Source organism: Nelumbo lutea, chromosome 1 (genome assembly GCF_056320005.1).
Source record: "Nelumbo lutea isolate HS-2025 chromosome 1, American lotus-T2T, whole genome shotgun sequence".
In the NCBI taxonomy this organism is placed as follows: Eukaryota; Viridiplantae; Streptophyta; class Magnoliopsida; order Proteales; family Nelumbonaceae; genus Nelumbo; species Nelumbo lutea.
Window position 1 is genome coordinate 211,315,744 of NC_142684.1, and position 27,798 is coordinate 211,343,541.

Sequence of the window (27,798 nt, forward strand, 5' to 3'; positions counted from 1 at the left end):
CTTAACCTCCTCTTCTGAAGGGCTCAGTTGTTTCTTTATGTATTTTTCTTTGTTTTACTGCCATGCTGTCTTGGTCCATATTTTTGTTCTTATGGTTTATAAAGTCAGAGAATATTTTGTTCTATGTAATAGTAGGTCTGCCATGCCTTTTGTTTCTTTAATGAGAGTACATTATCTCTATATTAGTTTATTCATTCCACAACATCTTCTCTGGGAAATATGTTAAACAATACATATGCTCAATAGAGCAGCGTATGGTAGACTGATTGTAACACATGCAGCTTGTCTGTCTGAATCTGTGACTTTAAATTATTCTGATTTATCTGTGTTCATTGTCTTCTTTCTTTGACTTGCTTCTAGCAAACCCTTTTGATTGTGGAACTCAAGATCATAACAAATTCATAATATCCATTCATGCAACAGGTTAGATACAACTATTTCAGGAACACTGAAACAAGAAGGGAATGAAGGAAGTCGTCTTTTCAAGATTATGGCCAATTCCTTCTCAAAGAGGTGGCAGAATGGCGAGATTAGCAATTTCCAATACCTCATGCATCTCAACACCCTAGCAGGACGTGGATATAGTGATCTTACTCAGTATCCAGTGTTCCCATGGATTCTTGCAGACTATGAGAGTAAAACTCTGAACTTGGATGATCCCAACACATTCCGTAAGCTTGACAAGCCAATGGGATGCCAAACAACAGAGGGGGAAGAAGAATTTAAGAAAAGGTTGCTATAACATATATCTATCATGTTACCATTATTTTTCTTTTTATGTGATTTTATTTTTTATTTCTCATCTGTGACCAAATTTTCTATATGGTTAAATAAATTGATCATCTGCTACTTGCTTCACTGGCATGATGCTAATATCATCTTCCCTGCAAAGAGATCTATGCAACCACCCTGATGTTCTTATTTTATTTTATTTTTTTGTCTTCTCTTGTTATATCAGATATGAGAGCTGGGATGACCCAGATGTTCCGAAGTTTCACTATGGTTCACATTATTCTAGTGCGGGAATTGTACTATTTTATCTTTTACGCCTTCCACCATTCAGTACAGAGAATCAGAAGCTGCAAGGAGGCCAATTTGACCATGCCGATCGCCTTTTCAATAGTGTAAGAGATACATGGTCAAGTGCAGCAGGGAAGGGTAATACATCAGATGTGAAAGAGCTCATTCCAGAATTCTTTTACATGCCCGAGTTCCTGGAAAACCGGTTTAATCTTGATTTGGGGGAGAAACAATCAGGAGAGAAGGTTAATTTTGCTTTCTAATCTTTAGTTAATTTTGACTTCTAACAGATATTTCTGAGAACTGTACTGTTGAAGGGTACCATTGGTCGCAAAATTTTGACTTGTTTCATTTTGCTGAAAATTGTAATTTGGTATTTGCTCAGGTTGGTGATGTTCTGTTGCCACCATGGGCCAAAGGTAGTGCCAGAGAGTTCATCAGGAAGCACCGGGAAGCTTTGGAATCAGATTATGTTTCAGAAAATCTGCATCATTGGATAGATCTTATCTTTGGATATAAACAGAGGGGAAAGGTAGTTATTGAAATTTCCTTTGTTTAAGCCTTTTTCTGCATTGATATTTGATTAGCAGCTAACTCACATTGAATGGATCCTCTGATAACTATTTGTCATAGTTGGAGGATATGCTTTCATCTACTTTAAGACTTTATTTTATTTTGTTTTTTTGATCAGGAAAGTAGATTTTATTATTGAAATTTAAATTTAGTAAAGTATGCTGGAATATCCAACAACACAAATTCATAAGAGGTTTACAAAGATGCCCAAAACAGTTACCATCTCATGGGCCCCTGTTTTGCTTGAGCATGAGCCATCCCGTTTCCTGTTTTTCTCACCCATTTGAAATTAGCATTTAAGTGCATTGTCAGGCTTTCAACTTCCTTGAAAGCATGCCTGAATGTCCGAGGTACATGACAGATGCACTTTGTCCAAGATATGACTAACTTTGAGTTCCGTTCCACTTCCAATTGTTGGAAGCCCAATTGCTTTGCAATTCTTAGGCCTTGCAGTAATGCCACTAATTCAGCTTTCAAAGAATCTCTTACTCCATGGTACATGACAACTGGAATGCTTGGAAGGACTGGTGGGGCAATTTTCCATTTCAATAAAAATTAGGAGATCCAATGATGGCAGAGAGTGGGCTTTGACACATGTTTATGGTTCAAATTCCTATAGAGACAAGGATTTTTTTGGGAAGAGTTGGGGGCAATTAGAGGTTTATGGGAGGGGCCTTGGTATTTGGGAGGTGATTTTAATGTCGAAAGGTTTACATCAGGAATCAACAAACCTAACCAAAGAATAACTACAAGCACGAGAAAGTTAAATGCTTTCATGGATATCTTTGAGTTGAAGGAGGAGCTCCCACTGTTACAAGTAGAGTACACCTGGTCAAATTTATAGGAGTCCTCGACTTGCTCTAAATTGGATAGATTCCTTTTTTTAGTAGATTGGAAAAGATTTGAGAAAGTTTAGCCTCTCGAGCCTTGCCTAGAGTAGCCTCCCTATTAGCCTAGCTCAGAATTTTTCCAATGAAGGTCCCTCACCCTTCAAATGCGAAAACATGTGATTGGAGGACCCCACCTTTGTGAGAAGGTAAGAGTTGGTAGGGAAAAGTTAAGGGTAGTGGTACAAAGAAGGGGTTAAGGTTCTCTAAATGCTTGAAAAAGTTGAAAGAGAAAATTAAGGCTTGGAACAAAGAACAATTTAGGAGGGTGAAGGAAACAAAGAAGACAATCTCTTCAAGGATAGTGGAGTTGGATGGTAAAGAAGCTGTTAGAGAATCAGTGAGAGGAAAGAGACGAAAGGCAGAATTTAAAGTTTGAACAGGAAAAGTTATTGAGACAAGAGGAAATTTCCTGGAGGCAAAAATCTAGATGTAAATGGCTGGAGGAGGGAGATAGTAACACAAATTTTTCTTTTATTCTCTAGCTAGTGGAAGGAGGAAGAATCTAATAGCTAGCATTGAAGTGGATGGTCAAGGGGTAACAAGGGAGGAGGAGGTGATCAAAGTTTTTGTGGACCATTTTAAGGCTTGCTTTGCCACCTCAATTGTGCGAAGTCAAACCTCCCAGACTTGGCTTGGGATAGAGTGTCAGAGGACCTCTTTGCAAGCCTGGAAAGTATGTTAACACTTGGGGAGATTAAGGAGGTAGTGTTTTTGATGGAAAGATCTAAAGCCTCGAGACTGAATGGATTCTCCATGGATTTTTATCAAGAATGTTAGGAAATCATAATGGCCTAGTGGAAGTTTTTAATGAGCTTTTTCATGAAGGGGAAACCTTTCAAGGAGCAAATTCAACTTTTATTGCTTTGATCCCCAAGAAAAATGTAGCTAAAGTACCTAAGGATTTTAGACCCATAAGCCTAGTGGATAGTCTCTACAAGATAATAGCAAAGGTCATGTCTGAAGATTTAAAAAGATATTGCCTTTGGTGATCTCACAATTTCAAGGAGTTTTCATCGAAGGAAGATAGATCATTGATCAAATCTTGGTGGCAAATGCATGTGCAACAGAGAAGAGATTGAGGGGAAAGGGTTTAGTTTGCAAATTGGATTTATAGAACGCATATGACTAGGTGAATTGGTCTTTCTTTCTTGAAATCTTAGCGAAAATTGAGTTCGGTGATAGGTGGAGGATGTGGGTCAGAGGGTGTTTAAGTTTAGTTCATTATTCAATTTTGATAAATGGAGTGGCCAGAGATTTTTTTCAGCTAAGCGGGGGTTGAAATAGGGAGATCCCTTATCCCCTTTCCTCTTCACTTTAGTAGCAGATGTCTTAAGCAGGGCAGCTGTTAAGGCTAATCAAGAGAGGTTATTTAGAGGCTGGAAGGTAGGGAGAAATGAGGTGATAGTCACCCTTTTGTAGTTTGCATATGATATAATCTTGTTGTGTGAAGGAGGCAATAAAAATGACTTAAGGAATTTAAAGGAACTCATTGCTACTTTTGAGCCTATTTCTGATCAAAGGGTGAATTTGGGAAAGAGATATGTAGCAAGGATTAATGTAGAGGAAGAAGAATTAAGAATGTTGGCAGAGATTCTAGGGTGTGAGGTGAGGAATTGGCCTTTGGATTATCTTGGTCTTCCGTTAGGGGGAAACCCGAGAATAGAAGATTTTTGGAAACCAATAGTAGAGAGATATACTAAAGGACTAGCACACTGGATAAGAAGTTACATCTTAGTGGGTGGAGGAATAACTTTAATTGAGGCAACTTTAGCTAACCTACCTATTTACTACCTTTCCACCTTTAGGATTCCAGTTAGAGTTGCGGGTCAACTAGAGAAGATCATGAGGGATTTCCTTTGGGAACTAGGGGATGAGAAGAGGGACCATTTGGTGATGTGGGAGCAAATTTGCAAACCCAAGGCACAGGGTGGGCTTGGAATAGACAATCTAATTTGCAGGAATACAACACTGTTAGGGAAATGGTTATGGGGGTTTCCTTTGGAGAGTGATAGACTTTGGCATAAGGTAATTGCAAGCATTCACGGGACGTTGAATAATAGATGGGATGCAAAATTAGCCTCTTCTTCAACATCATTCTCTCCTTGGAAATCAATACAGTGGTATACCCAACTTCTATTAAGTTCACTAGATATTATGTGAATGTGGGACTCAAGTATTGTTCTGGGATGAAACCCCCCTTTAGTTTGCTTTTCCTAGCCTTTACTCATTCTCTAACTTAAAAAGTAGCCTGTCTCGAAATTTGTTATCTTCTCTCCCTTAGGGGTAAATTGGGACTTCGAGTTTAGAAGGGGTTAAGGGACAACGAGTCTGAGGCACTTAATCAATGTTGGACAAACTTTTTTTTATCAGCAAAAGAAATCTTATTAATTATATTAATTGGTGAATAAGATATTAGCTAACCTCAACCAAGGTTACAATAGTGCCCCAAAACAACTGCTGTCTAGTTAATGAGAGATAGTAAACAACCTTGGAAAGACCACTGGAGTGAGACTAAGAGATGGAAGAAGGCTTCGAGGAGACTAAGAGATGGAGAAAAAAATTGAAGATAGAAGCAACAGATCTTTTGTTCAATGAAATAAGGATTAAAGGCTCTTGTAGTGTGAAGGTAAGGGATGCTAAGAAGGCAATAGTCATGGTAGAAGGTATAGAGCAATGTTTTAAAATGCGGAGGCGGGATGCGAGGCGTTCCACTACCTAGAGGCGTGAGGCGTAGTTCAAACCGCAAGAGGTGTAAGCCTCCCGAACACAAGGAGGCATAAGCCTCCTTAAGAGGAGGAGGGGGGTTAGGAGGAGGATGAAGAGGAAGGGGGGATCTCATTTTTTTCTTTATTTTTAATAAAAATCTTTTATATTAAGAGGAAGGGGGCAAGGGGCAAACCACTTTCTTTCCCCTTATCTTTTCTTCCTTGCCTTTTCTTTCCTTTTTTCTTTTTTTTTTTCTTCTCTTTCTTTTTCTTTCCCTTCCCTTTCTTTTCTTTTCCTTTTTTTTCTTTTTTCTTTTTTTTTCTGTCTTTTTATATCAGATGTGCATGAGGCGCATGAGGTGTATGCCTCTAGCACGCCTAATGAAAAAAAACGCAAGCCTCTTGCACCTGAGGTGTACACCTCAGAGGTGTCAGCGCCTCTGGCATACGCCTCAGGGCGTTTTGGGAGCGCCTCACCTGGGGATGCCTCCCACGCCTTTTAAAACACTGGTATAGAGACAGTAAAATGGCTCACTACGTTTGTGTCTGAGGCAGCTTCCAAGGGCAAGCAGACTTATTGGTAGGGGTGCTCATAAAAAAAAATTGAAAAACCGAATCGAACCGAACCGGACCAATATGTATTTATATGTATATTATATATATATATATTTCACATATTATCTATATATTATACCTTAATATATATGTATTATATATATAAATATATATATTATATATATCTATAACATTTATAATATAAATATACATATTTATAATATACTATATGCCATTTATTGTTTATAATATAATATTATATACATTTATAATATATGTTATAAAATAAAAAAACCAAAAAACCGAACAACTGAACTGGTCAGAAACCAAAACCAACCAACTGGTTAACTGGTAGTATCGGTTTGGTTTCGGTTTGGGGATATGGGAAAAATGGTAGGACTGGTTCGATTTAAAAAAAAACATTATGGTTCGGTTAACCGAACCGTGAGTACCCCTACTTACTGGAAGGATAGACTGGAAGAATTAGGGAGAAGATATGTGGTCGAATGTCGGAAGAATGCCAAAGGATGTTTTATTGCATTCTCGGAATACTTTACAAAGGGAAGGAAGCAACTGGTAGGTTTCCCCGAGGGAAGAAAGGGTCAAGGATGTAAGCAGTAGCTGGTGTGCTTATGAACATTTTGGATCAACGGAGTATTAAAACAACAGAGGTTCCAGTAGAAGAGGTTGGTTATACTGCTCCTGAAGGCAGTGCACAACTTCAAACTGGGATTTCTTGGTGTTGGCACACAATAAAGATTAGTTTTCCTTGGCTGCGAACTTGGGAGGAGGAAAGTGGACAGGTAAATTAGTGGTTGAAGCAAACAACCTTGTCACTGACTGGAGGAAGGTTGCTGAGTTCTTGATGGTAAAGTTGAAGTTAAGAGACACTTTCATCCTCACCCCCTTTAGCAGTTGCAAAGCTGTTTTAGATCTTCTAGAAAACTCAGCACAAGTAGAAGCTGTCTGCTTTCATGATGTTCTGGGGACCTTCACAATTTCTAAGTGTTCTCTGAGTTCCAACTCCAAGGAGTTTCATGTAGTAGATGGGGTAGTGGTGCACTTAATAGGGCTGCTTTTCCATATCTGGAACTATGAAGTAGCAGCCACTATTGCAGAACTGTGTGGAGCTCGATTGGAAGGTATTTCTGGGGAGATCTACGATCAGAAGCTATCCTGTTTTGGGAGAGTTGGACCGGAGGACATTCCAAGGAGATTGGATATCAAATTGGGAGGTATATTCGTACCAGTCTGGTTAGCCTCATTCATAGAAGCTGCTCTGTGGAAGGAGGCTCGTAAGGAGGAAGATGAATGGGTACAAGATAAGGTGTTACGTGGCAAGCTGAGATTGGATTCAGCAGGTGATATCAGAAGTTTCTCACTTTTGGACAGACAAAATGGAAAGGCCATGGAAGAAGGAGAAAATGGAAAGTCCAAAACGTGAAGAACAAGGTAAAACTCTGGAGGCTGGCAGAACCTTTGCTTAGGTAGTTGGAGATGGTGCCAAGTCCAGCAGTTTGAATTCTTGGAACCATTCTTTGGCTTTGAAGGAAGGGTTTGGTTTAAGGAAAGGTTTAAACCGGCAGGTCAAACTGGGGAAGTGGCGCCCTTAAATGGTCACGTGAGAGCTCAACATGATTTGGATGGGCCTCAACTTTTAGTTGGGCCAGAGGGGATGATTGCTAAAGTGGTTCAAGTTAACCCAAGTCCTCTTCGAAGCTTCCTCGTCATGCGGTAGAAGACTTGAACTCCGCTTTAAGTAGAAGCTCATTTCAATGGGTTCCAACGTCGGGATTGCGGTGTTTATCTTAGGTCAGACGTAGCCCAAGATGTGTTAGGCGTAGTGATCTAGAAAAGAGTAGGGTTGGAGAATTGGAGGGAGGAAGAAGAGATTAGTGATTCAGATTCAAATACAGAAGATACAACAAGTATTGGTAGTTTGGTACCGTTGACCTACCGGCCTCCAAGAACTTCATCGATAGTGAGGAAAGCTTTTTTTTTTTTTAATCAGAAGACAGTGAGGAAAGCTTCTGCATTGAGTTCTTGTTCTTGGAATAAGATGTGATTGCTCGAGATCTCTGTGAGGTGGACAAAAGCCTGGATCAGAGGGTAGGCTCTATGAATGTTGTACAGGGGATCTCTCGACTGGCAAAGAGTGTCCATCTAAGGATGCAACGTCTCCAGGAGGGGCAGGTTAAACCTATGAAGTTTTTTACTGAAGCATCAGAAAAGGAAAGTCCTCTGAAAGATGCATTAATTGTCAGGGACGACAAAGGATCTCATCTTCATGAATCTCCTTCCTTGCAAGAGCAAAGTGTGGGTGGGTTTTCAGACCCTCTTCCTGGTTATAAGCCTCATCCCCCTGTTGTTGGTCCTTCCCTTCATGTCCCAGGTAGGTTTGTCCTTTCCGGTTTTTGTACTAATGGGTGTGTCGTGCCTGTTACGGAGACTCCAACTTCCCAGTTGAGAATAACAGAGGAAAGGGAGGTGTCTATAAGTTGTGATAAGGAGGAGGTCAGAATTCTTAAAAGGAAACAAGAGGAGGAGCTTGAATACATTTGGGTGCGTATCTGTACTCTTCTAGAGGAGTATAAATAGGAGGAAATCTGTCAGTCTACAGATTGGGGAATAGAGAAAGGAGTAGATTTAGATACCAATTTGACTGACCTTATCCCAGGTAAACCTCCAAGGGGCTGTCCCAACACTGATGAAGCAGTAGTCAGTGGGACTGTAAAAAGGAATGTGGAAAAGGAGAGAAAGAGAAAAAAAAAATCAGTAGTGGAAAGATTAATCTCTAGCATTGAAGGAGACCTTGAATTCAGTGCGGGGTGGGGGTGGGGGGGGGGGAGGAAGAAGGCTCTAAAGTAGGGTTGGAGGAATTACATGTGGGTCACTTACATGACTGGTAATAATGAAAATAATCAGCTGAAATGTGAGGGGTCTAGGAAGTGCTAGGAAGAGAAGGATTATCAAGGATTTACTCAGAAGAGAAAGGCCAGGCATAGTGATGCTGTAGGAAACTAAGCTAGCAAAGTTAGAAAGGAGATGTGTTAGAAGTGTGTGGAGAGCTAGAGGAGTGAATTGGACCTTGCCTCCCTCTTGGGGTGCCCCGGGGGGCTTGGTTACTCTTTGGAGGGATGATGCGGTAGAACCAGTGGAAGAGCTAATAGGTAGTTTTTCAGTTTCCTTAAAGCTCAAAAATTGTGAGGATGGATTCACTGGTTCTAACTAATGTGTACAGACCTAAGAGTTGCAGAGAAAGAAATGATATGCGGGAAGAACTGTTTGGGAGGAGATTTTAATGTGATCAGATTTTGTAATGAGTCAAATAACCGTACTCAATCTATAACAACCACTATGTGGAGATTCAATGAATTCATTAATATCTTCCATTTAAAGGAAATCCCCTTGTTGTAGGCCAACTTCACTTGGTGCAACTTTCAGGAACATCCAATCTGTTCAAAGTTGGATAGGTTCCTTTTCAATGAAGGTCACGAGACTCATTTGGGGGGTTTAGTTGCTAGAGCCTTGCTTAGATTAACCTCTGACCACTACCCAATTAAGTTAGTCCCGAAACCCCTAAGCAGCAGACGTAGACCCTTCAGATATGAGAATATCTGGTTGATTCATTCTGATTTTGTTTGCAAGATCAAGGAATGAGGAGCTAACAAGGATAAAGTGGAAATGAGTCATTTCATAAAAAACTGAAAGACTCCGTTCCAAAATCAAAGAGTTGAATAGGATCCATTTTGGGTAGATAGAGGAGCAAAAATCTTCCCTGTTTTCTTGGATCGAGGCTTTGAATGAGAAGGAATATTTAAGGCTCATTAATGAACAAAAAAGGGAGCTGAGATGGAAGTTGAAGAAAGAGCTAGATGAGGTTCTCTATAGAGAGGAAATATCTTGGAGACAAAAGTCAAGACAGATGGATTAAGGAAGGTGATGGGAACATCAAATTTTTTCATGCTATTGCAAATGAGAAAAGAAGGAAAAACTCAATGAATAAATTAAAGGTCAATGGGCAGGAAATCCTCTCTCAGGATGAAATAGCAAGGACTTTTGTGGAGCATTTTAAGTCAATTTTTAGAAGGCCTTTGAGTTCTAGGTTGAGTGTGGAAGGTGTGAATTGGCCACTATTGACTCAAGATAACCTATGTTGGTTAGAAAGGAATTTCAAAGAAGATGAAATAAAACAGGGAGTTTTCTTAATGGATGGATCAAAGGCCCCAGGCCCAGATGGTTCAACTATGGTGTTTTATTAGGATTGTTTGGATATAATGAAATAAGATCTTGTTGTGGTTTTTAGAGAGTTTGAGGACAAGCATATAATCAGTCGCGGAGTTGCTGCAACTTTCATAGCCCTAATTCCTAAAAATCAGGGGCTTGTCAACCTAGGGATTTTAGACCTAGCTTGGTGACTAGCATTTACAAAATTAGGGCCAAAGTCCTTTCCTTTAGAATTAGAGAAAAGTCCTCTCCTCTCTCATTAGCCAACCTCAAGGGGCCTTTGTGTAGACAAATAACTGACCAGATTTTAATAGCCAACGGGTGTGTAGAGGAAATGAGGTCTGGCCATCAAGGGATTGCATGTAAATTGGATATTGAAAAGTCCTATGATTTGGTGGATTGGGATTTCCTTCTTGAGGTGCTCCACAATTGTGGTTTTGGAGATAGATGGTGCAAGTGGATAAATGGATGTCTGAGTTCTTGTCACTACTCGGTTTTAGTTAACAGGGGTAGTAAAGGAATTTTTTCCAGCCTGTAGAGGCCTTAGACAAGGTGATCCACTCGCCCCCTTCTTATTCACACTCGTGGCTGATGTCTTCAGCAGGTTGATTACAAATGCCAATAGGGTTGAGGCAATAAGTGGTTGGAGGATGGGTAGAAATGGTGTGCTAGTGACCCACTTGTAGTGTGCTTATGATATCATAATTTTTTGTTAAGGAAGCAACCCACGAAAGGTGAGAAACCTTAAATATCTAATTGTTTATTTTCAAAACACTTCTAATTTGAAGATTAATTTGACAAAAGTTGCAAGGTGGGTCTCAAGTTGGAAGATGGGGTTATCGAGTCTGTTGTAAGTTGCTTAGGTTGTTCCATTTCTTCTTGGCCGCTGAAGTACTTTAGGAGCAAATCCAAGGGAGAGTAGGCTTTGGGATCCAGTGGTTGAAAATTTTGAAAAGAGATTGGCATCGTGGAAAAGGAATTGCATTTCCATAGGGGGTAGGGTTACCTTGATCATAGCCACCTTATCCAATCTACTTTTTTACCTCAAGGTGTTTCAGGATTCCCTCAAGGTAGGCCAAGAAGCTAGAAAAACTTTGAGGGACTTTTTGTGGGAACAAGGGGAGTAAAAAAAGGACCATCTAGTCAGCTAGGAGATAGTGTATTAGAGTAAGGAAGAAAGGGAATTTACGGGTTAGGAACTCTGCTTTGCTAGGAAAGTGGTTATGGGATGGCCTTTTGAGAGAGATAGGTTGTGGCATGAGGTAGCTGTGAGTATTCGCGATGTTTTGTAAAATGGCTGGGGTGCTGATGTCTCTTGTCAAGCTACTGTGGCTACACCTTGGAAAGCGATTCATAGTATCCTTCCTCTTTTTCTCAACTGTCAGGTATGACGTTTGTTTTGGTGACTACTTTTTTGGGAGGACATTTGGGTGGGTAATCAGTCTTTAAAGGATCTTTTCCCATTTCTTTACTCCATTTCTTTGATTAGGAAAGTGGTTGTTTCCAACTTGCTCTCCTCACCTATTCTTCCTTTGTCTTTGACTTGGGATTTTAGCTTCAAGAGGGGGTTGAGGGATGCTAAGGCTTCTTGTGTTTCTGAACTCTTGCTTCTTTTTGATAGTGTTTGTTTGGACCCTTCCAAGCCTGATAGAAGGCTTTGGTCACCTAGCCCAAAAGGTACCTTTTCTTGTGCCTCCTTTTTTAAGGCCCTTTGCTCCCACCCTATTCCTAGGGTTTTCCTAGTTAAGGAACTTTGGTTTAAGCCATTGCCACCCAGAAATTTTACTTTTTGTTGGGAAATGTTTCATGGAAAGATTAATACTTTGGATAACCTGCAAAAGAGAAGACCTTTCTTGTGTATGTCCCCTAACAGGTGCTTTTTGTGCAAAGCTAGTGGGTAGACTTGCTCTCACTTATTCCTATCTTGTCCTTTGGTTGCAGCTATTTGGAGTTGGATTTTCTCTTTGTTTGGGTGCAGATGGAGCCTACATACATAAGTAAGCCTACTTTTTGAGCTGGCTTTTTTTGTTTGGCCCACAAAGAGGGGGAGAATTATGTGAAAGAGTGTTAGAGCAGCCACCTTATGGACAATTTGGGAAGAAGGGAACAGAAGAATTTCCTGTGAGAAAGAAAGAAGTCTCTCAGACTTAAGGAGTGCATCTTAACAAGGGAAATACATTGGTTGATAACCCTTAACTCATTTCATTCTTATAACTTTCATGATCTATGGAGAGACTGGTTGGCAGTGGCTAATAGCTCCACAAGAAGCACCAGAAGTATTGCAAATTGGTCTCCACCTGTGGATGGGTTCATAAAATTGAACTTCGATGGAAACAATAAAGGAAATCCGGGGCACTCAGGTGTGGGTGGGGAGTTTTGAAGAATGAGGCGGGCCCAGTGGGATCAGGGCATTCTACTAGAGCTGAACTGCAAGCTGCTGTACAAGGAATTCAGATTGCAAGTCAACCACGTGTCAACAGATTATGTATTGAAGAAACTCTAAGGTGGTGGTAGGGTGGTGACAGGATCCAGATTCTTCTATTTGGAAATACAGGGGTGTATTAAGGAAAGTTAAGTGACTGACAAGAAATATGACAATCAGAATACAATGGGTGAGCAGGTCAGCCAATGCTATGGCTAATGTCTTGGCTAAACAAGGGACTATTAGGGAGATTCCTTTTGTGGTTGATTTGTAATACCTAATATTTCAGTTTCTTGGGCTCAAGGGTGTGGCTGTATCTTGTGCCCCCCAAGGGGAGCTTATAACAGTAGGGGTGCAAGTCAGGCGGGTTGGGCCAGGTTTATGGTCAACTCAGGCTCGACCCTAAAATTTGGGCTTAAGGCCTGAGCACGAGGTCAAGCTCGATTATCTCATCCCGAGCCCAGTTTGCATTGTAATTTGATGCACTCGGGTTGGGTTTGGGCCCGGGCCGGGCTCGGGTTGGTCAATGAACCCACTCTAAAATTACACATATATAAATGTATTTATGCAAATATATATTCATATATTTATGTATGTATGTAAATATGTATGCAAAATATTTATACAAATGTTATATATACAAATATGTATATATATATATATATATATATATATATATATATTTGTAAATATGTATGCAACATTTACAATACACATATATGTATAAATGTATATAATTGGGCCAGGTTCAGGCTATCTAAGGGCTAGGCCTGAGCCTGGTCTGAAAAATAAAAAAACCTGACTTCTTCGGCCCGAGCCCAGACCGTGTAAAATTCCGGGTTGAGTTGGTTCGGGCTCGGGATGGGCCCGCCCAAGTTGCACCCCTATATAACAGTTTTAATGTTTTGTCAATGTAACCTGAGGATCTATACTCGAAGTAGCAAAGAAGAGAAGAGAACCACTGAAATGAAGAGAATGTCAGACTGTACTAGCCAGTCGACCAGTCTTTTATTTATAGATGAATGTAGTACAAGGTACAAGAAATTATTGGGATGCCCCTGATTAGTGATGGGACACCCAGATGACTTAAATCATTAAACATGATTAGGCCCATTAACACAGGCCCAGTTACAAGATAAGTTAAACATAAGAATGGACTAATAAGAACTCTTATCAACCGAACATCACTCTAACATTCTAACACTCTCCCTCAAGCTAAGCATGGATATCAATCATGTTTAGCTTGCCAAGTATGTCCCTGAACTTTGTTGTTGCCAGCCCTTTTGTTAATACATTTGCAATCTGCATCTCTGAAGGAGTATAAGGCACGCAGAGTTCTCCTGAAATAATTCTCTCTCTGACAAAGTGTCAATCAATTTCAATATGTTTTGGTCCTGTCATGCTGCACGGGATTGTTGGCAATGTTGATAGCAGCTTTATTATCACAATACAGCTTGAGAGGACCCTCGGTCTTGATACCAAGATCATTAAGGAGAGTTCTGAGCCATAAGAGTTCAACAACCCCGTGTGCCATAGCTCGGTATTCTGCTTCTGCATTTGGTCTAGCCACAACATCCTGATTCTTACTGCGCCATATGACTAGGTTTCCTCCCAAGAATGTACAATAACCTGAGGTTGATTTTTTGTCTCCAACAGACCCAGTCCAATCAGCATCAGTGTAGGCTTCAATTTCAAGTTTGTTGTTTTTCCTGAATAGAATTCCTTTCCCTGGGCAAGTCTTCAAGTATCTGAGAATTCTTTCCACTGCTCTAATATGAGGGGTCTTTGGTGAGTGCATGAATTGATTGACAACATGCATTGCATAGGCAATGTTTGGCCGAGTAAGGGATAAGTATATCAGTTTTCCTACCAATTTTTGGTACCTTTCCTTATCACAGTATTCCTCACCCATTGATTCTTGTAATCCATGGTTTGGTTCTATTGGAGTTTCTGTTGGCCTGCACCCCCTCATGCCTGTTTCCTCTAGGAGATCTAGCACATATTTTCTTTGACATATGTAGATTCCTTCTCTTGATCTAGCAACTTCAATCCCAAGAAAGTATCTCAAATTTCCCAAGTCTTTGATCTCAAATTCTGAAGCTAAGAACTCCTTCAGCCTCTTCATCTCTTTCACATCATTTCCAGTAATCACCATATCATCCACATACACAATGAGTGTTGTAAGTTTGTCATCCTATCTCCTTGTAAACAATGTATGATCTGCACTGCTCTGAGTGTACCCCACTTTCTTCATGGCCAAACAAAGTCTCTCAAACCATTCCCGGGGAGATTGCTAGTTTACATACCTTCTTTCCAACATCATATCCAGGTGGGGGTTTCATGAAGATCACCATTTAGGAATGCATTCTTCACATCCAGCTGATGAAGTTCCCAAGAGAATTTTGCTGCTAGTGACAGTAGAACCCTGATTGTGTTGAACTTTGCTACTGGGGCAAAGGTTTCCTTGTAGTCAATTCCTTCCTTTTGTGTAAACCCCTTTGCCACAAGTCTGGCCTTGTACCTCTCAATTGACCCACCTTCCCTGTACTTTACTGTGAATACCCACTTGCACCCAACAGTGCCTTTCCCCTCTAGCAAGTCCACCAATTCCCACGTTCCTGCTTTCATTAGGGCTTTCATCTCCTCATTCATGGCTTCTTTCCACCTTGGATTAGATGCTGCCTCTGAATACCTGGAAGGGACACATACAGAGGAAAAAGCAGACACAAAGGAATGATAGGCAGGGGATAAGTGTGAGTAAGAAACATAATCAACTATGGGATACCGAGTGGTACAAGAACGAACAGGCTTACGGAGAGCAATAGGAAGATCCAAATCTGAATTGAGTGAGTCTGAATTACCTTGGATTGCAAAGACAGATTGATCTAAGTTCAACTGGTTGCAATCATGAGGTTGAGGGCCCTTCTTCCTTCTATTGTATGTAAGTATCTCTTTCTCTTGTTTACTGGAACCTTCAGAAGCATCAGCCAAATCTGGAGAAGTAACTGGCACAGTGGGAGTCTCACTAGGTTGACCCGGAATGTTACAGCTAGGAGTAGTGGAGGGTGATGAAAGGGGAACAAAAAAGAAGGGAGAATGAGAATCCTCTTCCAACTCACTACTCTCCCCCTGAAGAGGATTCTGAGAAGATTGGAAATAGGGTTGAGACTCAAAAAAGACTACATCTCTGGTGACATATTTTTTCTTGGAGACAGGATCATAACACTTATACCCCTTTTGCGTAGGAGAGTACCCCCAAAATATTCCCTTTGTAGCCTTAGGATCCAGCTTGGTTTTCTTTGGATCCTTCACATGTACAGCCAAAAACCGGTGGGGGAAGAGGAAATTCTGGAAGAGTGGGACACAAAACAGAGAAAGGAGTCTTCATACCCAGTACCTTAGATGGCATTTGATTTATCAGGTATGATGCAGTGAGAACAGCTTGAGACCAATATTGCTTGGGCACATTGTGCTGGAAAAGAAGGGCTCGAGCTGTCTCCAATAGGTGCCTGTTCTTGCGCTCAGCAACCCCATTTTGCTGAGGGGTGTAAGCACATGATGATTGATGTAACATGCCTGCATCTTCCATGAATGAGTTCAGGGATCTTTCAAAGTATTTAGCTGCATTGTCTGAACAGAATTGCTTGATCTTTTTATCAAATTGTGTTTCAACCATCTTGCAAAACATCATAGTTATCTGGGGAACTTCATCACGTCCTTTCAACAGATAAATCCAAGTGTACCGAGAATAATGGTCAATAAAACTGATAAAGTAACGGAAGCCATCAATGGAAACAATGGGTGAAGGACCCCAAACATCAGAATGAACCAAATCAAAAGTGCAGCCACAAGTTCGGGAAACAACATTGCTAAAGAAGAAAAAGACAAATGACCTAGCCTAGCATGCCACAAGTGCAGCCTAGCTATTGACTCCACACTTTCCGGACTAGTAGTAGCAGAAACTTGCAACGCTGAGCTGACATCCTCATCAAAATAGTAGAGGCCCCCATACTCATGACCACTCCCAATCGTTCTCCTCGTCAATCTGTCCTGGAGGGCACAATGAGAAGGAAAGAAAGTTATACTGCAGTTCAAATTTTTTGTAAGCTTTGAAACAGACAACAGATTTGAGGTAAGACTAAGAACATGTAGGACTGATTTAAGAGAGAGATCCTTGCTTAGGTCAACCACCCCCTTTCCAGAGATGGTGGAGAGGGACCCATCAGCTACTCTCATCTTATCCTGGCCAGACAACAAATGATATGTAGAGAATAAGGAGGACATATGTGTCATATGGTCAGTGGCTCCGGAATCAATCACCCAAGAGGTAGAATTAATGGAACTAGTTGCACTAAATGCAAAGGCTGTACTTGATTTGGCAAGAGAGGTGGAAGCTAAAGAATTGTTCTTCAGACGGGCTAATGCTCAGCTGAGAACCTCTACCTCACTAGCTGTGAAGCCCGAAGTACTTGGTCCAGAGGAGTCGGCAGCCTGCCTTGCGGTGGAAGAGGACACTGTCTGAGTACTCTGTGAGTTGTCACTACTGTTGTTGGTGGCAAGATTCCCCCTTGCTGTGTGGCCCTTATGTTGTCTTTTGTCCTTTGTCAGAGCAACTGGCTTCAGATGAGGGTACAAGACCCAACATTTCTCCTTTGTGTGTTTCTCACCACCACAATGGGTACACTTGAGGGCCTTCTTGTCTGAAAATCTATTCCCCTTAGTGGAGACTAAGGCTGAATGTTCTCCAGGTAGTTCTGTTGACTGTGTCTGGGAGTCAACTTGCATCTCCTTTCTCCTTACTTCTTCATTCCTCACCAGGTAGTAGACATGGTGAAGCTTAGGTAATTCATCTCTCCCTAGAATCTATGACCTTATACCTTCATATACAGGGTCAAGGCCTGCCAGAAACTTGAAGGCTCTGCCCTCCTCAATCTACTTGTCATGCCTCTCCTTATCCTTGGCATTTTCCCAATCCCAAATCAAGTGGTGGTCAAGCTCTTCCCAGAGGCCTTCCAGTGTTGCAAAGTATGTTGCCACGGACAGGTCTCCTTGCCTTAGGGCTGCAATGTCTTGGTTCAGCCTGTAGATTCTAGCATTGTTCTTTTTCTGGCCGTATGTCTTAGATACTTTCTCCCAAATTTTAGCGGCTGTAGGGAAGTGATGAACAGTTCTGGCCACCCGAGGAGTCATGGAGGCCAGCAACCAAGACATGACTGTGGCATTTTCCTTGCGCCACGGTGTATTCTGGACTGCCAATTTCTGGTTGTTTCTTGTCTCCATCCAAATAGTCTGTGAGATCACGAGAGGTAATGAACAGCATTGCTGAGACAGACCACTCTCTGAAGTTATACTCATCCAGCAGCACACTTGTAATCTGCAAGCTGTGCAGATTAGGGTTTTCCAGGTTTGAGGACCTTGTGACAGGTTTGTTATCTCTAGAGGAAAATTCACCAGATAACTTCAGTCCAAGAGTTGTTCACAGTGCTGTAGGTGGTTCTGTTTAGGACTGGCCGAAGTGGTCACAGTGTTCACAGTGCTGGTAGAAGTGTTCACAGTGCTGGGTACAGTAGCAAGTAAAGGTCTGTAACTAAACCAGTTCACAGTGCTGGTAAAAGTTCAAGGCTGCAACTGTGCAGTGCTGAAGTAGGGCTGGTAACCGACCTGAAAAAAAAAAATCTGTAACTGAAGTTGCCACAGTTCTGTAAGAGTCTTGCTGATGCACCGAAGCTGCAACTGTAGAAGAGGCTAAGTCTTTACCACTGTTCTGCGGAAGTCTTGCTGGAGCACCGAAGCTGCAACTATAAAGGAAGCTCTCCCCCTTTTGGCTAGTGCTAGGACTGCTGAAATCATTCCTCAACTAGGTCTGTCCTATACAGACCTCTCTTAGTAGCCCAATAGCTACTACTTGCTGGAAATAACCTAGTAGGACATCTACTTCTGGGTCCTACTTCCCTTGAGTCCTACAACCAAGAGAAACCCTAGGTTCAAACTTGCTTTACTCTCTTATACTCCTAGGTCTTTACTGCAGCAACCCAGAAAAGGAAGAGAGAAGATGAAAAGACAGCAAGAGAAGAGAGCGCGCCTGCTGAAACCAGGAAGGAGCTAATGCTCTGATACCATGTAATCTGAGGAGCTATACTCGAAGTAGCAAAGAAGAGAAGAGAACCACTGAAATGAAGAGAATGTCGAACTGTACTAGCCAGTCGACCAGTCTTTTATTTATAGATGAATGTAGTACAAGGTACAAGAAATTGATGGGACACTCAGATGACTTAAATCATTAAACAGGATTAGGCCCATTAACACAGGCCCAGTTACAAGATAAGTTAAACATAAGAATGGGCTAATAAGAACTCTTATCAGCCGAACATCACTCTAACATTCTAACCGTCAATATTCATTTATCAAAAAAAAAAAAAAAGAACAACTGCTGTCTAGTTTTCTAGAACAAAGTTACAGTAGTGCCCAAAACTGTTGTCTAGTTTTCTAGAATAAGGTTACAGTAGTGCCCAGAACAACTGCTGTCTATAGACCCCTTGTTTTGCTAAAGTGAGCCCATTTTCTTTCCTTCTTACCCAATTGAAGCTAACATCCAACTCCTGTGACAGGCTCTCCATTTCTCTAAAAGTGTGGCTATAGGTCCATGGCACTTGAAACTTACTCCTGGCTCAAGAAACAACCAGTTTTGAGTCTACTTCTACTTCCAAGTGTTGGACAAACTTCAATTAACCTTTTTGGATCAGTCAATGGAGGACACTAGAGTGTGGTCCTGTACTCCTAATGGGGCTGTTACTTGTGCTTCTTTTCTCAATGCCCTCTTGCAGTCCAACACCTTGGGAGAGGGCCAAATTCAGGCTTTGTGTTGGGATGTATTTCTTGGAAAGTAAACACTTGTGATATGTTTCAAAACAGAAGGCCAAATAAATGTCTATCGCCTCACATGTGCTTCCTTTGCCTTGAAAGTTACAATAGTGTTTGGGACTTTTGTTGTTATCTTTTTGGTTATAGGTGGAATTCTCCGCATGATATTGTGAGCCTTTTCAGCCCAAGTTTCCTAAGACAATCAAGAAAGAGAGAAAGAATTATGTGGAAAGCAATTTGGGCTGCAGTAGCGTGGACTATTTGGGAAGAAAGGAATGAGAGGATCTTTAATGAGAAAAGTAGATCAAAAGAGGAAACTTTTGAAGCTATAAAAATCAGAGCAGCATATTGGTTAAAGACACTTGATCTTTTCAAAGACTGTTCAGTGAATGATATCTTAAGGGCATGGACTGAGTGGCATTTTCTTCTAAAGAAAAGGAAAAGTTATTTATGGAGTGGTTACGCCCAACAGCTAATAAAGTAAAACTAAACTTTGATGGAAACTTCATGGGAAGCACGGGAATGGCAGGTATTGGAGGAGTATTTAGAGATTCTACAGGGAAAGTGTTGACTAGGTTTTCAGGACCTTTGGGATTGGGAGACTCACTAAAGGCTGAGCTGATGGAACTGCTGCAAGGCTTGAGACTTGCTAAGCAATCAAGATTTCGGCACTTGGAAGTAGAGGGAGACTTAAAGCTGATCATTTCTTGGGCCAGGAATAAAGAGCTTGTGCCATGGATCTATAGGCATGAGTTTAGGGAAACAGAGAGCACCACACAGGAGCTGAATATTACTTTCAATTGGGAAAGGACTGCAAATGGGATGGCAAATTCTCTAGCAAAACAAGGGTTACATAGTCAAAAGTTGTTTTGGGCGTTATTATAACTTTTGTAACTTTGTTGGGGATTTGAATTGACTCTTACTAGCAAGGGGGACTCGTGCTAAGCACGGGCAATTACCCAAAACAGATTACTATAGAATCATGTACCGAGAAAGATTACTTAATGTTAAAGGTAATATTACTTAATGTAATTAAATGGAAGCGCTTAATTAATTAACTTACCAGAATGTAAATTTTTAAATAGTTATTATTAATTAATGCTAGTAAAACTAAAAGCATAAAATGTAAAAGCAAAACAAAATACAAAAAATAAAAACTAAAATCCAATATAAAAATATTATTTTGTAAATAAAAGAAACATTTAAATTTGAAATTACATGACTAAGTAAGAAAAATAGTTATGCAACACAAAAAAAGAGGGATGAGATAGAATTTGAAGAACGAAAATGTTTGGAAGAAAGAAATTAGGGGTCTCAAAAAAAAAAAAAACTTAAGAAGGCAAAACACAAAGAAAAAAAAGGAGAGGGAAGTGTGAATTTAATTTTACATAAATATATATAAAAAACTATATTCCATGATATAATATACTATATAATAAAGATATTATTGATGCACATTTCCAACTATTGAAATAAATTTGGGCTTCAAAATAAAGATTAAAATAACCTTGGCACAAGGATTAAAATTAAAAAAAATGCCAACTTCCAAGGTTCGATGCCGATATGATTAACAGCAAAAATGGAATAGTTTTAGTGTAAAAAAAAACTTAAAACAAGGGGTGGAAAGGGATCACCTATCTCCTCCCACCTTTGTGGGGGGGGGGGGGGGTTAAGAGGGTTTATCTCACCCCACCTTTGTAATTTTAAACATCCCCCTCAAATTTACTAAGACCTCCCCTCTTTTTAAAATGGATTAATGCCTCCCCTAGTGGGTGATATCATGGAACAAAAACATCCCCCCATCTTTGTATGGGACCTCACCTACAGATAAATGTTTCCAAAAACCCTTTTTTGCCCCTAGGTTGCTTTAGCCACCTGTATGAGTGTTAAGTTGACCAATCAGCTCTCCTCTCTCTCCATTTTCTCATTTGTGATTCTGATAATGTACACTTGTACATAATGTAGTCGGGTGAGAGCATAATCCAGCCCACCTCTCCCAAGAGGCACCCCCAATCTGCAAGGGGCTGTGAGGACCAAATCCAATTTCTCCCCGGTGGCAGTGATTCGATGAAGGACCCACCATCCTGAGATTCCCAAATCTATTTCATCTTCACTCCTTCGTTGTCACAATAACCTTCTGTTGCTAAGTTGAGTAAAATCAAACACCTAACTATCCAAGTGTGCTCACATCAAAACTAGCAGCTAAGGCTTCCATGAACTCCTTGGTTTCAGACCTTGCAATGGTACCGGGATTGTTTCACCAGATCAGATGTTGTCATGCCAATGCCACTTTCAATGGTCTTGTCATGAACGATATGGATGAAGAGCTTGGGTTGTGCATCCAGCTTGTTCTTGCCTGTTAAAGAGCATTGGAATTTGGAAGCAGTTTGCATCCTTCATTATCTAAAAGGAAGGTACTATCCAACAAATTCACCCAGCATTGAACCTATAAACCCATCAGGGCATATTTGTCTTTTAAATCATTCCATTGGACATAACAGCTAAAATGTGTCATGGGAGGTATTAGTCCATTTTGAAAAGGTAAGGGAGGTCTTAGTATTTAGCATAAACTTGAGGGGAGGTTTAAGTCTTTTACTTAGTTTTGCCATGTCTCTAAATTTGAAGTATTTAACATTTTGAAGTCCATGCAGCAAAAGAAAATAAAACGTTAAGCATCATTACATCAATCTGAAGTCTAACTTTAACATAGAAGAAATCTTATCATGTTCCAGTCATACTGGGGTAAGATATGGAAGGACAACCAGCTTGAATAATTTATCAAAACAAAAAAACAAAAAAGGCAACCAGCTTGAACAAATCTTAATTGAAAATAGAAATTATTTAAAATAACTTCGCTAAAATAAAATACAACAAGATGACATGATTACGGAGGAGTATCTGGAGGAATTAGGTGCGCCTGCATTTTCTGTAGAGGAACATATGGTGGATTGTCATATGTGGCCTGTATGTTAGAGTTTTTTCATATAGGAAGCCATTATATCTGCTGGTTCAACAGCTCACTGCTCACCTAGGAACATAACAAAAAGAAATAGATATATTGTTTAAAAATTTATAAATACCAAGAGTGTGCCAAAATAGATTAACCAAAAAAAAAAAGAACTATTGATAGGTTTGACAGCTGTTTGAGAATCAGAAAAAAATGCTACATAATTCCATGTTTTATCTCTAACCTGTTGAACAACCATCGAAATCACCTTTAGCCTATATATTTTCTGACTTCTAATCTCACTCCAACCTGCAGCACCCATGAAATATATCGGTATTTGAGTACCCTACCAGATCTGCAACTTCAATATTAGGAGACCAGATGCAAACTGAGTCAATATTTGGGTGGCTACTGCATAACAAATGTAAGCTAGTGTTATAGACCTGATGCAGAAGAGACTTTGAAGTTAACAGCAAATATCACCTGGAGCTTGGCTACTAGTGATCTGTTAGTTTGAGTTAGCACCCATTGAGTTGAGGTTTGACACTGCTGAAACACCATATAATTTCTCACTGCCAAATATAATAGCAAGTTACAGAAATCCAACTTAAAGCTTCCAGTGACAATTTCCTTGTCATCAATTCTATCCATCAAGAAAACAGTAGGTTGTCTCCAGTTCTGATGGTTGCTCACCCTGAACCTGAAACCAGAAGAAGCAAACCATATAAGCATAGGTACATGAACAATTGGGAAAAAAAAGATGAATAGATTGTTTAGCCTCTTTGTTTTGCACAATAAATTAGGGGTGATCATTTGAGCCAAGCCCGCACAAGTCCGGCCCAGAAATTCCGGGCTAAGGCATGTGTTTTGTGTTCAGGCCCGGCCTGGGCCCACATCGGGCTTGCAAATTTTATGTCTGGGCCTGGGCCTAATACTTTGAGCCCGGCATGGCCCGCATATATTTAAACATACACATTTTGTGTATAATGTATATATATGTAGTATGTACACATGTTATTTTACATTATATTATATATTTTATATATAAATGTTATAATATGACATGTATAATTTATATCATATAATATTTTATATTATATAATGTATAAAATAATTTTATATAAATGTTATATGTCATTTAGTATAAAATATTATATATATATATATATATATATATATATATATGTGTGTGTGTGTGTGTGTGTGTGTGTGTGTGTAATGTTTTATATATGAAAGACATAGGCCCCAAAGCAGGCCTGGCCCAGCCAAGGACCATATAGACCTGGGCTAGGGCTTATGTCTCAGGACGGGGCTGACGGGCCAGGCCCAGGCCTAGGCTATAGCCCTTATCATAAGTGCAAAGCCTGGCCCGGCCCATGACCACCCCTAATTCAATAAATCCAACAAATAATCAACCAAAGAACACATAGTGGAGTTCGATTGAAGTTTAAAAATCATACTTTAGCTTCATTATTCTCTTCCGCACCATCTTCTTTGTTGTGCTCATGGCCAACTGTTGTTTCTTTATCAGGACCAGAAATAACAATCACTCTTATCATCACACCCAGGAAGGCCTTCTCAATTCTAACATTTGCTGATAGAATGGTACCACCTTTGCCCATCACATCACCAGTCTTGGAAGTAGGACATAGCATATGAAAAGACCTATGTTTTGATAAATAAAATTAAGTAATAAACAAAAACATGAAAAACCCGGACTAAATAATGAATAAATTAACAGAAAATTCAATTGATTGACAAGGAATATGTTGGTCTCTTTACAGTGGGTGGGGAGATCAGCAAATACTTTGTCCAACGTGTTAGCTAAGAAAGGGGTAAATCGGGAAGAATTGTTTTCGGCTCAGCTGTGATTCCTGTATTTCTTTCCTAGTTTACTTGTAAGATTCAAGGAGGGGCTGCAGCTCGCACCTCTTGCTGGGATGTTGTATGAATTCACAACTCTAAATCAGCTTTTGAACTAATAAAATTTACTATTATTCATAAAAATAAAAATACTATCTTGGTTCAAAGAGGCTATAAAAACATAAAACAATCAAGAAACAGGAGAAATAAGTGACAGTGAAACCTGCAGAAAAAGAACCAGCGAGCTTTTGCAGGGAGAAGAAGCCACTTGGGAACTAATCCCAATTCCAAAAAAACAATATTGTGCAAAACATTGAGAAGAATGAAAGGAATTGGGACCTCCAGCAATGAACATGCGGCCAGAAAAGAAGGTGGAGTGTCTAATTGCAAAAAAAATAAAGAAATAGAATGAACTCAATGAAGAAGCCACAATAGAACCAAACCTGCAAAACATTGACAAGAACAGAAGGAATGAAGACATTCAACAAATGAATATACACAGGCCTACAAAACATAATAAATACAAAGAGAAGAACATCCACAAACCTGCAAACAAGAGAAGAAGCACAACGGAGAAGTGGAAGCCAATAGGAGGGAAAAATCAAAATATGTTCATTGTGAAGGAACAAGATAAATATAAATGTATACATATTATATGCATATGCATATGATGTATATGTACATGCACATAATACCATATACATGTCTATTGATCCATGTATATCCTACAAAAGTAGTAGCTTATCATTTGTATCAACATGATCAGTTAATAAAAGCATGTGAGCATTTGCACATTAATGTGTCACATTTTTTAAATAAAATACCATTAGCAAGCCCTGGATTCAAATTTGTTAGCTCAAATTATAAATATAAAAAGAAAGAGGTAGAGGTGGTTTGAATTTTATGTTACTCAGATGCAGCAAGGACATTGCTAGACACAGTGTTGGATATGATATGCAACATGGTACAGAACCATTGTACAGGTATCAGGGTATCATAGATCATGATGACACACCTATAAGTAAAAAAAAGGAAAATAGAAGAATAATATCATCATTAATGGAATGATCTGACCTCAATAATCTGATGAACTAAATTGGAGAGGAATTGAATGAATGGACATCCTTCCATAATGGTGATTGAGATTGGAGTGGGATGGCTTAACTATTAGTTTTTTTTTATTTCTGTTAGACCATTAATGATGAAATGCAACATTTCAGAAAGATGAGGTTGATTGGGAGCCTGGAAATTTTGATGGGCTCAGGTGTTAAACTAGGATATGTTCTCCTAGGTGGAATTCATGAATTGGTGGGTTCTTTCATCTGCATATGCTACACAAGCACTTAATAATTTTAAGTTCATCTTTGGGCATTTTGGAGTTTTTATCTTTTATCCTTATGCATATAATGAGATTACACTTATCCTTGCTAGCAGCTTTCATCTTAACTTGGTATTCCTTTGTTATTTTCATTTTTCTTACAATGTTTTATTTTCTTTCAATAATTCACAGGCGGCTGAAGAAGCTGTGAATGTTTTCTACCATTATACATACGAAGGCAATGTGGACATTGACTCTATCACAGACCCTAGTATGAAGGCCTCCATACTTGCACAGATTAATCACTTTGGGCAGACACCAAAGCAGTTATTCCTGAAACCCCATGTCAAGCGGCGGTGTGACAAGAAGCTTCCTCCTCATCCACTTCGAAACTGTAACTATCTTATTCCATATGAAATCCGTAAGAGTTCATCTTCAATAACTCAGATCATCATGTTTCATGATAAGATCCTTGTAGCTGGGGCAAATAAGTTGCTTAAACCCCGGACTTTCACCAAATATGTTGCATGGGGTTTCCCAGATCGTAGCTTGAGATTCATTAGTTATGATCAAGACAAACTCCTCTCTACACATGAAAGTCTTCATGGGGGCAACCAGATTCAGTGTATTGGAGTTAGCCATGATGGCAAAATTTTGGTCACTGGTGCTGATGATGGGTTGGTTTGTGTCTGGAGAATCAGTACCGGTGGGCCCCGTAGTCTGCAACACTTGCATTTAGAGCGGGCTCTTTGTGCTCACACAGCAAAGATCACATGTCTCTATGTCAGCCAACCTTACATGTTGATAGTGAGTGGTTCAGATGATTGCACCATTATTTTATGGGACCTTAGCTCCTTGGTTTTCATAAAGCAGCTACCTGAGTTTCCTGCACCAATTTCAGCTATTTATGTAAATGATCTTACAGGAGAGATTATGACAGCAGCAGGAGTTTTGTTTTCAGTCTGGAGCATTAACGGTGACTGCCTTGCGGTGGTCAACGCCTCCCAACTTCCGTCTGATTTCATTCTCTCAGTAACTAGTGCAGTATTCTCTGATTGGATGGATACAAATTGGTATGTTACTGGCCATCAAAGTGGTGCTATCAAGGTATGGCACATGGTGCATTCCTCTGATGAGGCTAGCAGCTTGAACAAGATGGCCACTAATTGGATGGGAAGAGTGGGGCTGAGTGGTAAGGTGCCAGAGTACAGGTTGGTCCTTTACAAGGTACTCAAATCCCATAAGTATCCAGTTACTGCTCTTCGTCTTACAAGTGATCTCAAGCAGTTGTTGAGTGGGGATTCTGGTGGGCATCTATTGTCTTGGACTCTTCAAGATGAGAACCTCAGAGCTTCATTTAATCAGGGGTGATATTGATATTGATGAAACACAGTTGATTATTCTGGCTTGTCTTATTCAGGCAATTTTTGATACTCTATCCATAAACCCTGACCTGGAAATTAGTCATTGTCGAGTAAGGAATTGTATACATCCAAGATTCCAAGGAAGGAGCAAGACACCAGGGCTGGCCTCAAGAACTGAGGGAGCGGGTTGTGAAGAATGAAAAAGCTTCAATAAGGTGCACACTTGAAGAAAATAGACAAGTTTACAGATGCAGATGGTGAAAGCAATGATTCATTTGGATTTTGAATGAGATAAGATGGGGGCACTTTGGTGCATGTGTTAATTGGCGACAATCGTGGTTTTTATTTGCTGACACATTGGTCTATAGGTATTGATGATTTGATGTAAATATGTGGCGACTAACATGTCTAGTAAAGTTGTATAGTGGAAGAGTGCTTCTCGGGAGGGCTGATCTGGCACAATTATCTGGCGGGTACATGTAAGATGATGGCTGGTCGAGTGGTTTCATCTAAATTCGTTTTGTATGGTGCGATTGGTACCTGTAAAACATTTTTTTGCTGTGTAATGAGCAATGGCTTCATCTCTCACACAGACTCTGCACAAATGGAACTTTGGTCCAGGCCACTGTCCTGCCTTTCTAGTCGTGCTTCATCTGTCACTGTCAGACTTAGAAAACTTGTCCGCCCGCCAAATAGTGGGATGAGCTTTCCTTTTTTTAAGGAAAAACTAGCGAGGGTGGCCCCTGCGATGTAAAGGGAAAGGCAAGATTAATATGATTTTTCTTTTAAATAACATCATTTTCTAATCTCTCTCTCTCTCGACTGTTCTTCAAATTTTATTTTCGAAACATGCACTTGACTTATCTTCATAACAGAACAACAAATGAAAAAAAAAAAGTATATTCTTAGTTGTATATTCTAATCTCCTAGGAGAAAACAGTTACCTGGATGTGCATTTACCCATCTTCTTTTATTTTTTCATATAAACAAAGCAATGACCATTTTAACCATAAAAAAATTATTATTAAAAGGGGCATTTTTTCTATTTAAGGC

The 27,798-nt window shown here is 40.0% G+C and overlaps 1 protein-coding gene across 4 annotated transcripts in view; it reads left to right on the forward strand.

Moving 5' to 3' along the window:
* The window catches only part of LOC148880805 (protein SPIRRIG-like), a 72,755-nt gene extending 45,204 nt beyond the window's left edge, over window positions 1-27,551 (forward strand). For all 4 annotated transcript variants that reach the window (XM_088962849.1, XM_088962852.1, XM_088962850.1 and 1 more), the window contains 4 exons: window positions 424-732; window positions 959-1,265; window positions 1,406-1,552; window positions 25,574-27,551. In XM_088962849.1, coding sequence (XP_088818975.1) covers window positions 424-732; window positions 959-1,265; window positions 1,406-1,552; window positions 25,574-26,752 — 1,942 coding nt within the window. In that variant the 3' untranslated portion in view covers window positions 26,753-27,551. The remainder of the gene's footprint in view (window positions 1-423; window positions 733-958; window positions 1,266-1,405; window positions 1,553-25,573) is intronic.
* The last annotated feature ends 247 nt before the right edge of the window (window positions 27,552-27,798 follow it).